This window comes from Microtus pennsylvanicus, chromosome 9, assembly GCF_037038515.1.
Source record: "Microtus pennsylvanicus isolate mMicPen1 chromosome 9, mMicPen1.hap1, whole genome shotgun sequence".
Classification (NCBI taxonomy): domain Eukaryota; kingdom Metazoa; phylum Chordata; class Mammalia; order Rodentia; family Cricetidae; genus Microtus; species Microtus pennsylvanicus.
This window is the reverse complement of record NC_134587.1, coordinates 12,577,074-12,589,722: the sequence shown is the minus strand read 5'-3', so window position 1 is coordinate 12,589,722 and position 12,649 is coordinate 12,577,074. Positions and strand designations below refer to the sequence as shown.

At 44.6% G+C, this 12,649-nt stretch overlaps 1 protein-coding gene across 2 annotated transcripts in view; it reads left to right on the top strand.

Annotated features, from left to right (window-relative positions):
- Myo3b (myosin IIIB) overlaps nucleotides 1-12,649 on the top strand; it is a 283,449-nt gene that overhangs the window by 130,841 nt on the left and 139,959 nt on the right. For both annotated transcript variants that reach the window (XM_075984938.1, XM_075984937.1), the window contains exons 13-17: nucleotides 1,031-1,114; nucleotides 2,128-2,330; nucleotides 5,527-5,625; nucleotides 5,977-6,091; nucleotides 12,323-12,449. In XM_075984938.1, the coding sequence (XP_075841053.1) occupies nucleotides 1,031-1,114; nucleotides 2,128-2,330; nucleotides 5,527-5,625; nucleotides 5,977-6,091; nucleotides 12,323-12,449 (628 nt within the window). The remainder of the gene's footprint in view (nucleotides 1-1,030; nucleotides 1,115-2,127; nucleotides 2,331-5,526; nucleotides 5,626-5,976; nucleotides 6,092-12,322; nucleotides 12,450-12,649) is intronic.

Sequence of the window (12,649 nt, the reverse complement as noted above, 5' to 3'; positions counted from 1 at the left end):
ATTCGCAACCTCTTTTCCTTTCTGGAAGATGGGAGGTGGGGTCTGAAAGTTCCCATCCTCTGCCCATCTCTCTGTTCTTTCTCATTGCCCATCCCCATGTGAAGTAGTCTGACTCCCACTTGGAGCCACCTTGTGCACAGCAGAGGTACGGTTAGAGCAGAAGATGCTCTCATCACTCCATCAGTTAGGGAATTCCAAGAAGCTGTTTGCCAGGGTCCAAGGACAAAGGCCAACTATGTCACTTTTATTCTCCCTCATCACTGATTTCCTTTGCACAGGAAGAGCTCCAGGAAGTGATAAAAAGAACACAGCCAACAACACAGTAGAGATGAGGACAAAAAGAAAATAGGGTTGACCTTAAGCGTGTGGCAGGCATTTGACCTCACTCGTAATAAAAGAGGTACAGATTCAAAGAGCATTGAGTACCTGCTTCTAACCTATCAGATTGGCACAAATCCATGTGCTGTGTGGTGAGGCTGCAAGACAGCAGACTGCATCCTGGGTGCCAGGCTCAACTCCACATGCCCCGTTCATGTCTCCCACATAGCTGTCTCTGGGCTCTGTACCCTTTCTAATATGCCAGTAAAGATAAATTGTTCTCTAGTGAACTAGAGAGCTGCTATGGTCCCAAGACAAGCAACCCAGTAGTAGCTATTTTACAAATATTTTTACTTTTTGATCGAATGTTGCCCACTTGGAATTTATTCAGCAGATAAACCTGAATGTAGATACAATGATCTGTGTATATGATGATTCATTGCAATATAGTTTATAACAAGAATTGACCACACAACCCACAAGGATCAGTTAACAATGGCACCATCAGACAATGCTATATCTAAACTTTACAATGACAAGCAGCTGTCCCAGCTCATCATATACTGGAAAGAGTCCCAGGATAGAATGATGTTCAATGAAACATGGAGGAGTATAGTGGGGTATGTTGTGTGGAAAAACCACAGCCAAATGTGCAGGTCGTTTCTGTGTGGTGATTGGTTGGGTTCCCCCCTGACTGTGTTTTCTGTATCAGTGCATTGTCATCAGTGGAGAAAGTGGATCGGGGAAGACAGAAAGCACCCACCTCATCGTTCAGCATCTGACTTTCCTGGGAAAGGTAAGGGCCAACCGAATTCTGGATGGCGGTTTGAAGGCCCAACAGAACCAACTGTACGTTTTATAGCAGATGGGAGTACTATAGTCTTTTTTTTAAAATCGGGAGTCACATAAGAACACCCCGTCTTTGTGTGTTGCCTCCTGATAGCTAGGCTCTTAAGATGCCAGCATGCTGTCCTTACTTCATGTCGTGAGAAAAATAAAACCAACACGGAGTTACTACATTGCAGGCAAATCAATTATTTTGTGTGTTTCCGTGTAATAGAAACATTGAGCTGTTCAGTGGAAGAAGTGAGTCGATGCTGAGTCAGAGCCGCTGTGGTGATTAGGAAAATGGCGAATGGAGTCCCTTGAGCAACAGTTGAGGAAAAGGAAAATGGTAGCTTGGACAAGGACATGGAAGGAAGGGTTGCAAAATTAGTCCCGGAGATGCCTATCCTTGGCCTCTAGAGCATCACGCTGACTAAGAAAAGGGATTGAGGACTCCTTTATTATCGCTGAGGTGCATTGAAAAGCAGAGTGGAAAAGTATTTGGAATTCTTTCTAAACTGTTAGGCAGGAAACATTTGTCAAGACTTTCCTATGCAATGCAATCAGACTTTAAAACTGCTACCGGGGCTGGAGAGATGACTCAGAGGTTAAGAGCACTGGCTGCTCTTCCAGAGGCCCTCAGTTCAATTCCCAACAGCCACATGGTGGCTCACAACCATCTATAATTCGATCTAGTGCTCTCTTCTAGACTGTAGGCAGAACACTGTATATATAATAATAAAAAAAATAACAACAATAAAAAAATACCTGCCACCAAATCTGGATTTGTGACTCATGGTACCTGGAGACTCCTTCATCAGGGTTGACACTAACTTTCCCAAAGTGGAGTTCCTTAGAAAAGGTGCGTGAGCTACGTGTGTGTGTGTGTGTGTGTGTGTGTGTGTGTGTGTGTGTGTTGTGCCTGGCAAGACATTAGAATGCTGCTTCTGAAAGCTTCTCCTAACCACCATTTGCTCACCCCAGGCCAACAATCAAACCTTACGTCAGAAAATCCTCCAAGTGAACTCCCTGGTGGAAGCCTTCGGGAACGCCTGCACGGCCATCAATGACAACTCCAGCCGGTTTGGAAAGTATCTGGAAATGATGTTCACACCAACTGGAGCTGTGATGGGGGCGAGAATCTCCGAGTACCTCCTTGAAAAGTCCAGAGTTATAAAGCAGGCCGCGTAGGTGCACTTCTGTTTTATCACCAGTTTTTGCTTTGCCAATCTAAACTTGGAGGATTCGGGAGCTTTAAAGGTTCCATCTCCCCTTGTTCGTTAGTCTCTCTCAGTGTTTTAAACAAAGGATTAGTGGTGGCTAATGTTTGCTTTTTAAGATTTAGTTTTGTCTTATGTTCATGAGTGTTTTACTTGCATGCATGTCTGTGTACTGTATGGGTGCCTGTTACTCTAGGAGACCAGAGGAGAAAGTCAGGTCCTTGGAACTGGAGTTATAGATGGTTGTAAGCTGCCATGTGCAGCCTGGGAACCGAACTCAAAGCCTCTGCAAGAGAAACCGGTGCTCTTAACAGCAGAGCCAGATCCCCAGCCTTTGGTGGTAGGTTTGGTTTTGTTTTTATTTTTGTGTTTTAAGATTTTGTTTTTGCTTTTGTTTTTATCTAAAAGGCATTAAGGGGAGAGTGCAAAGGACTTGGAGAGGGCTTTACGGATGGTGTGTCTGTTTCTTTTAAATTGGTTGTGTAAGGTAGGGTGTGACAATAATTAGTTTGCGCACACCTTAAGGGTTTGCATCATCTCACAGTTCCAATGGGGATATAGGCCATCATGCCTGGGAAAGACGATAGCCAGGAGCATGAGGCTGGCCGATCACATTTCATCGACACACAGGAAGCCGAGAGTGAGGACAGGAAGTCTAGTCAGGCGGTCAAAACTCATAGGCTGCCTCAAGTAATGTACTTTCTCCTTCAAGGCTCAACTGCCTAAGGGTTTTATAACCTTATCAGATGGTGGCACCAAGCTGGGGTCCTAGCATTCAAATATACAAGCCTGTGAAGGACAATTTTTAAACTATAACACTCTGTTTTAGGAAAAGCAGGGTAGTAATTGGTAATAGTCATTCAGGGCATGTCGCTCTGGGCTTGACCCTGGGTCTGACACTCTGACGTTGGGCCTCATTTGGGAAATGGAGATGCTACCAGCCATGGCCTCTCGGGTTTGCTGGGAAGACTGACGACTCACCTGTATAAAACGACTCAAAAGCATGTGTGATGTGGTGCATTTTGACAGTGTTAGCTACTCTTCTCCTGACTGGTTCTGATGACTACAGCCACTCAATACTGAACGCCCGCTATATGACAGTAACGTGTTCTCTGCGGGAACTGCCAGAGTAAACAAGACAGACAAAGTCCTCGTGTCCACAGAGTGTGGAGTGGGTGTGTGTGGTGGTGATGGTGGTGGCGGGGATGAGAGGATCACAGTTGTGCATAAATAAACAGAGCCGCTGTGACTAGTGTTCAGAAGCAATAGCGCTTCCGAGTAAGAGCTAGGAAGGTGAAAGGGGCAAAGAGGAGAACAGGCAACCTGGTTTAGGAAAAGGAGTTGCAGTTGCGTGGGGTTCATGAGGAAAGCAGAGTTCCCTTCATAATAAGACACCATGGCCAAAGGCAACTTGGGGAGGACAGGATTGCTTTTGTTTACTCTTTGACATCCCAGCCCAGCATCAAAGGGAGTCAGGATGGGAACGCAAACAGGATAGACACCTGGAGGGGGAGCGAATGCAGAGGCCACAGAGAAGTGCTGCTTGCCAGTTTGCTCCCATGGTTTGTCCAGCCTGCTTTCTCACACCAAATGCACCGTGGGACAATCTGGTAGGAGCATTTGTTTTCAACTGAGGTTCTCTTTTCGTAAACGACTCTGGTGTCAAGTGGATGTGAAACTAGCCAGAGCACCTGGGGTCTGAGAGGAAAGATGGGTTTCCAGGATTCAAGAATTTGATCTGAGATCTGTGCATCACTTAGGAGTTAGCCAACAAAATGGAGACAGGAGTGGGGGGAGAAAGAGATAAAGCAAATGGGGAGCTGGGGGTGAGGGTTTTAAAGGAAACAATCAGGGGGCTATGATAAAGAATAGGGCTGAGAATGGAGATCACTTACGCCAAGTCAAGGGAAATAAACCCACGGCAAAGCCCCAAGGCCTGAGCAGGAATTGGGGGCAGTTGGAGACAGAAGGGAAACAGACAGACATCTGCACGCAAGGACTCAGAGAGCTGTCTTACACTTGGCCAGCCTCTCAAAGGTGCCCAGAGAAGGGCAGAGCCACCACGGTTAGAAGGACAGGACCTGAAAAGCCATAACGTGTCTCCATTTCATTCAAGTCTCTCTCTCTCTCTCTCTCTCTCTCTCTCTCTCTCTCTCTCTCTCTCTCTCTCTCTCTCTCTCTCTCTTTGAGACACGGTTTCTCTGTAGCTTTGGAGCCTGTCTTGGAACTCACTATGTAGATCAGGCTGGCTTTGAACTCACAGAGATCCGCCTTTCTCTGCCTCCCGAGCTGGGTTTAAAGGCGTGTGACACCACCGCATAGCTAACCTTGGACTTCCCACAGGTCAGGGAACCCTGATTGCTCTTCGAGCAGATGAGGGAGGGTGACTTGATCGGGGGGAGGGGGAGGGAAATGGGAGGCGGATGAGGGGGGGAGGCAGAAATCTTTAATAAATAAATAAATAAATAAATAAATAAATAAATAAATAAAAGAAAAAAAAGAAAATTCATTCAAGTCTTTTACTAACTTGGGAGGATGACATTATTAGGTTGTGTGACACATGAAGAAAGTAAGATGGGACAACATTTATGGCCATCTAACTCTGTCTAGAAGGAATGCTCCAAAAGGCCATGAATCCTATTGGTCCTGTTTCTCTGGCATCCAGAGTAGTTCCTGCCGTAATTGGCATTCAGTACATTTATCCATTAAAATCTAATAATCTTTTCAAATCATCTTTGTATATTCTGTGCTATATTACATACCTTAAGTACAAACAATAAAGTTTATTTTAAATAATAAAAGTAGCTTGGCATGGTGTCATGTACCTTGTAATGCCTGTACTGGGGAGATGGAAGCAGAAGGATCACAAGAAGCAAGCCAATGGCCGGGGTTTTAGCTTTTGGTAGAGCACAAGATCCTGGATTCCTTGAGTTTATAATGAAGCTACATGTGTTCGGTAAAGTGCCATTGCCATTACTACTCTATGAATATTACCACTATTGCTGTTTTTTAATTGGGATGATACATAGTTAATGGCCTGCTTATGTAAATTTGTTGCAAAATAATATTTTGTACAAAAGAGGAAATGGAATCAATTATTTAGGTCAGGAAAGCCTGGACTACGATATAAATAAAACCTCTTCCTCGATTTTTTTTTCCCTAGGGGAGAGAAAAATTTTCACATATTTTACTATATTTATGCTGGCCTTTATCACCAAAAGAAACTTTCCGAGTTCAGACTTCCTGAGGAAAAGCCTCCTAGGTAAGTGTAATTGGAAGACCCCTTACTGCTGGCAGGGAGGAGGCTGCTGGTTAATTTTGAATGAGGGTTCAGTTAAGCCGTTGACAAATCTAGAAGTAAATGAAGCTGTTTCCTTAACTGGAAACTCATTCTGTTCAGTTAACTATGTAAGAGGGGGAAGCAAGAACGGCATCTCAGCACGTGCGTCGTTTAGCGTGATCGAAAGCTCAGTTACAGCCGTTTCTCCCAGCCACACCATTAACCTGTTAACGAAACACTTTTGCGAAGAAGCCCAGGTTTGCCTGCCCTGGCCCACAGTGCTGTGTGCTGAATGAGTGTTTACTGTGTCGGGTCATGTTCCACTTTATTCAGATACATAGCTGCTGAAACTGGACGAGTCATGAAGGACATCACGTCCAAGGAGTCTTACCGGAGACAGTTTGAGGCAATCCAGCATTGCTTCAGGATTATCGGGTTCACCAACAAGGTACACGCTGGACAAGGAAACGAAGACAATGTAAATGTCTGTGATGGGTGGGAGAGAAGGCACGTGTGCTCTTACTTGCTGGACACGTATCAAATGCATGTTCCTTGTGAGATAATGCATGTCTATTCAACATGTGGTATAAAGATCCAAAACTTCGTCATTCCCCTAGAGTCTGTTTGGAGTGTGGACCCTCTGGTCCATCCAAGAATGACCAAATCAGAATCTGAATTGGAACAAGGTGCCCCAAATGAACATAAATTATGAGAGTAAGGACTGGACACCTATCAATCGTTACCACTGTCATAAATTCAGCCTGGTTATAATAACAGATGCCAGAAGCATACTGCCATATCTTGAGTCGATATTGCTTCTGAAAGGAGGCACTTAGGAATGTATAGGTTGTGCCCAAACTCGAGGACATACATTTTTGCAAGTAGCTCTTTGTGCACACGACGAACTAGTTAAAACCCTCCCAGTATCTCTGCAGTCGTGTCCCCCGCCATACTTGCCCACTGTAGCTGACTGTAGGCTTTATGCCACTTTCGTCATACTACATAGAGACTTTCTCTATTAGGCACACGCTAAGGTTGACCCAGCATTTATGACTCAAGGATCAAATATGGCTCCGTGATACATTATTTCATAGTTTCTGGGCTCTGTGCCATTGGTTTTGTAAGAACATACAAGCTCTTTCGCTTTGCTGGCATGGGGCTGCGTGATTGGGAGGAAAGCTGGAGAGTTAAATCTTAGGAGATTAGATTACAAACTTTCTGTTTACCTTGGGGCAGCTGCTCTGGATAAAGCATTGCTTCTGCAACCCAGCGAGTTTGACCCATCCTTTTCTCCCTAGCATAGCTGATTTGAGTCCTAATAATACGTTTCATTTTTTTCCTAGGTAGCTGCTCATTTTGTTGTTGTTGTTTTGTCTCTCAGTCCCATAAATGGACAGGGGAATATTCCAAAAGTCAAGATAAAAATAGAAATATGCTTCACCCAGCTCCTTTGAGGGCAATTTAAAAGGTTCCTGCATCGTTAGAAGGTTTTTATGGCGACTGACTTATGGAGCTCATTTTTATCAATGTCACATCATCAGAGGAGCTGATGGCAGAGGCAGAAATGAAGCTGTTTAAAGCACAAGCCCCTGCCCACGGTCATGCCAGAGTGTGGCGCATCTGTCCTTAAAGGGGAACAGGACCCATGGCGAAGGGAGCCTGTCTGGGAGATGATGGTTTGCTTTCAGTGAATAAAAGATGATAGAATGTTATGATGTGACTGGCCTGGGCATCAGAAGAGAACACACAATGATATTATTCTGATAGAAAAAAGCTTCTGTCCTACTTAGATTTTCTATTGCTATAATAAAATACCATGACCAAAAGCAGCTAGGGGCGGGAAGGGTTTATTTCAGTTGAAAGTTTGTCTAGGGAATTCAGGGCAGGGAGCTGGGGGCAGGAACTGACACAGAGACCAGAGAAGGCCACCTACTGGCCTGTTCCTCGTGGCGTGTTCAGCCTGCCTTCTTACAGCACCCATCTACGGTTAATACCGCCCGCAGTGAACTGGGTTTCTCTACATAACAACCTAGAGAATGCACTACTGGCTTGGCCATGCCGCTCTAGTGGCTGCCTTTTCTCAGTTGAGGGTCCCTCTTCCAAAAAGACTCCAGCCTGTGTGGGGTTGACGTAAAAACTAGCCAGCATGGCTGCTGATCATCAAACAGATGGTGATGGTTTAACAGGAAATGAAAGAGAAGCAGTTAAGCATTTGAGTATATGTCGTTGAGGCAGGTCATTCCTGGGCACGGGGTGGTGGGTACACTAAAAGGAAAGAATGACAGTGTAAATGGATAGGAGAAGAAGAAAATGAGAAAGATGGCAAAACTTCTTAATTTGTGCCCGGTCAGTGAGCAACAGGAGTATAACGGCCTGCTGCTGTGTGTCCTCCCGCCGAAATGTGGAGTGTGTCACTGTGTGTCCGTCCCTAGGTGCAGCTCCCCAGCATATAACCGGAGTATGACGGCATGTCATTGTGTATACCGTCCCAGTTTATAACAGGAATGTGACAGTAAACCGTGTGTCTCTCTCCAGCGCGTAACAGGGAAGTGACAGCGTGTCACTGTGTGTCTCCTCCCTGTGTCCCACATCAATTCATTTGGGAATAAGCCAACCTAAATTAATTAGTAGCTTTGGAAACGCAAGGGAGGAGATGGGCTTTATCTCTCTGCCCCTCTATCTCTGCAGACAACCTTCTTCACTGGATTATCATTCCATGTCACGTCTAGAAAGTCATGGCACCATGACTAAATTCAGGAAGACTAGGTTGTATAGAATCAGGCAGCAGATGCTGATGGGACAGAAATTCTCTAACGATTTTCTGCCAGTCATTTCTCAACAGAGCTTAAATGAACTCACCAATTCAATTAAAATTATATTTCCGGTCCTTTCTTAGAAGGTCCCTAGTTCCCTGTGGGAACTCCTCAAGTTTGTTTGTTTGTTTTTTTGTTTGCTCCCCCTTCCCCCCACAAAACCTCACAAGAAAATTATGGCACACAAACCTTAGTGCAGACTTGAGAGGCTAGATTTTAATTCCAGGCCCCATCCAAAAGCATTCAGAATAATGTTTGGCCCTGGGAGTTCCATGAAGAAGCATTCCGGGCAGAAGGAATAATGGGGGCTCTGTGCGAGGGACAAGGGGATTCGACCGTAAACTCAGCTGAGATATCTTGAGCCCAACCATGCTGTTTCTGTTTGATATTAAATAATGCTGACCCTGCTGCTACGGGCTTTATCCTAACATACTTTGTAAGCGAATTGTCGGACTTAAAGGGGCATGAAACCCTGGATGCTGCCTACGATGATAGAGAGGATGCATGCGGCTGATGCTAGGACACAGAGGTCAGAAAGAAACCTAAGTTCAGGGCAACATTTCTTCACTTTCTTCAAACTATATCGCCAATCAAAGTGATACTTCTGAAGAGAGATTCGGTTCTGAAGAGTTCTATGTTAAAATAGCAACCGAAAGGCTTAAGGGTGGGATACGCTGACCTAAGTCACTAAATGTCATCAGCTGCTGCCAAGGAGGGAAGTAATATGTTATAATCTCCAGCTGACCCTGATTCCAGTGCTTAGACAGAACTGGTGAAAATCAGATTCTGAGGAAAGAAAGGAAGTAAATTTCAACTAAAGAATGACAGCGGCCTGAGGTGCCGGGAGCCAGGTCAGAAGGGATTCTGCAAAGCAGCAGCAAGTCCTTCCTAACTTTGAACTTGGCCTGAACACCATCTAGGCAATATTTGTTTTGGGAAAAACTGAGAAAAGAAAGCTTTGGTGGAGAAGGGTTCTTCCCTCTCCCACTACTGCTGCCTGAACTGCTCAGAAGCGGTTTGTTGAGATGACCCAGTTGGAGGACTTGCTAAACCTTCTTAATAAAACTCTCATTTGAGTGAGGTTTGATCATTGTATCATATAGAAAGGCAGAGACTAGAAATAGATAAGAATAGAGTTGTAAGACTCCACAGGGAAGGCAGAGGTTCCAGAAAAGTCTCCATAGCTCTGATGAGGCAAGAGAAAACAAGTTAAGGAAGGTGAAAGAGATTTCCCATTCCACCAAGAAGTTTTGGGGAAGGTGGAGCCATTCCATGATAGACATAGCATTGGGAGCGCTAGCGTGGCTGGCTATGGTATTTTGATTTGAGCTCTATGGTAGGTGGAGGTTCCTAGGTCAGAAAGGAAGACATCATTAACCCCCAGGCCAGGAGACAATCCCAGAGATGTCACATAGGGAGCACCCTCAGGGGATGAGACCATCCCTGCCTCCTTCATTGATCCAAGGAAGGAGACCTAAGGAAGCAGCTCTAGTGCATGGGGTTTGAATCTAAAGGTGCTCCCTGGTCAGAGGTAGGTTCACACGTTTGCTGACCCTCTGGGCATAGCACTGAAGAGAACGTGGCCAGAGAAGCAGCGTGGTGAGTTGTTTATCTCAAGAGCTTGGTCTCGGGTGTTCATTTTCGTTGAAGCTCATCACCACAGTGCTGAAGTGCTTGAAGCCTTTTCGTGGGGAGATGCCTTGGCTTGTATGGTAGGGACTGTGTGTGTTTGCTGGAAGAACTACAGTTTTCCTTAGAGTGAGGAGAGTTTTAGATAACCCCTTGGATACAGACACGGTAGATGCAGAACTCATCGCTTTAGTCTTGGCTGCAAACTCTCAGATCTGCCGCTGTCAGGAGTCGCTTGATGCATGCAGCTCATCCTGTATTGATCACGGTAATGAGGGGCTGTCATGTTAAATCCAGGCAAGTTTAAAAAAAAAAAAAACCCATTTGGTAGGTGTTCTCCTTAGCCACTTCTAAGTGGCGTGATTAAATGGGGATTCGCAAAGTCTGGAACATGACATCTTGCCCTTGATTTAGAAGCTGGAAGAACAATACTTATCTACGGCAGAAGCCCGACTTTGAGTCCTCATTTGTCTTTGCAGCATTATCAGGCATCCGGCAGATGTCAGTGTTACAGCCTGCATTCAGATTTGAGGCTTTACTGAGTAATGTCTGCAGGGAGGCTCAGTTTGGGGGGCAGTATTTATCAACGGTCCGGTGACAGTTCCTATTACTCGGCTGCTAAGTATAGTATTAAATCAAATAGCCCATTTGAATATGTTTTATGGAAGTATCTTGTTTATTAGCATAAAAATTCCCAACTAGATGTTTCCTTATTTTACATATAGAAAACGTAAAATTTAAACAAATTGTAAGTACGCCTTATCTTTAATCCATTAATGCTACCTTACATGCTCAACTTTGAACATGAAAACAGGACTTAGATGATCTGGATATATTTTACTCAAATTTATGTCACCAAATATGTGAGACTTTTATTTTCTAAAAGTCCCTATCAATTAATCTCTTATACCAACTCAATGGCCTACAATTCTGAGTCTCTCATCTAGAGTTAGTATCAGATCCTCCCAAGTTCAAGGCTCAGTCCCATAAGAGCCCCCACTTTAGACACCAGTCGGAAGCCCCAGGCTTCTTACATTTCTGAGCTGGTTATAAAGTGACCATGACCTTATTCTATAGCTTGATTAGTTGGTATAACTAATTCTAATTATTATTATTATTATTATCAGTAGTAGTAGTATAGCTAATAACTAGTTCACAGAATTCATTTTACTTAAGGTTGCAGACTTATTATAAAAGTCACAACCCAGGGATGGCTAAATGAGAAATAATTGGACAGTACATAGAAAGGGACTCATACCCTCGGGCACAACACCCTGCCAGCACCTACATGGTTCACCGGTTTGGAAGCTCCCTGATGCTGTTTCAGGTTTCTGTAGAGTTTACACCACATCATATTACACACATACACGCACACACACACACACACACACACACACACACACCTGATTAATTATTGGTCATTCGTGATTAACTCAGTTTGGAGCCCTAGTCCTCCCTAGAGTTTGATGGGATCAGGTGGGAACTAAGTTCTAAGATTGGTTTTCCCTTGAGCAGCCAGCCTCTCAGACTGCAAGTCTTATCTAGATGCCCACTAAAATTCACTTATTAACAGAAGCACAGGTATGGTTAAAGGTATCTTCTGCCATAACAAAGATCTGATCACCCAGACAATTTTAAAAATTCTTGTGCTAGGAGCTAGAGACAAGGGTCTTTCAAAATAAGTTCTCCCATTGGGCATTACAACCTGTAGCTCTGAAATACCCTAGTAAGTTCTAGGGTGCCCTCCTGGATATTTTATAAAACACTGTACCCAAAAGAGGTGAGGGAGCATCCCTCTTGTTCCATCTCTGCGTTGGGCGCTGGGATTAATTAGAGCAAAAGGCTAAGTGAGTCAAAGGACAAAGGTCATCTCTCTCTTGGTCACCATGCCAGCTGACAGAACATCTCCATTCCATGTGGCCCTTCTCTGGTCTAGTGCAAGGCTGAGGTCAGGTGGCCGGGAGTCCACAGCAGCAGCAATGAGAAAGAAAGCATGGACGAAGAGTGCTCTCTTCCCCTGGGCCTGGGACTCAAGGAGGCATAGTCTACTTGTTTCATTGTTAATGTCTAGTGACCTTGCTACCTCTAACTTCAGGAAGGTTAGGGAGCCTGTGTGTGTGCAGGAAGAGGCAGAACAGAGTTTGATGGACAACGGTAGTATTTTCAACTAAAGGGCAAATGATTTGTCCCTCTGATCAGTGATGACCTCCAATCACGGCTCTCCCTGCTCTTTCCAGGAGGTTCATTCCGTGTACAGAATTCTGGCTGGGATTTTGAATATCGGGAACATTGAGTTTGCAGCTATTGCCTCTCAGCACCAAACGGACAAAAGCGAGGTACCCAACCCTGAAGCTTTGGAAAATGGTAATTGATGCTTACATGCTTTCTTATCAAAGTTCACGTCTTTTGCTTCCACAATTTTTCAAGAATCTATAGAATTTGATGCCACTGTAACATCCTCCTGTTAGCTCTAGATGGTTCCAGTAGCTGGCATTTCCCAGGACATCCTGTGATAAAGCGACATTCACCCCCTATGTGATAGATGGTTGTTCTGCAGAAAACCT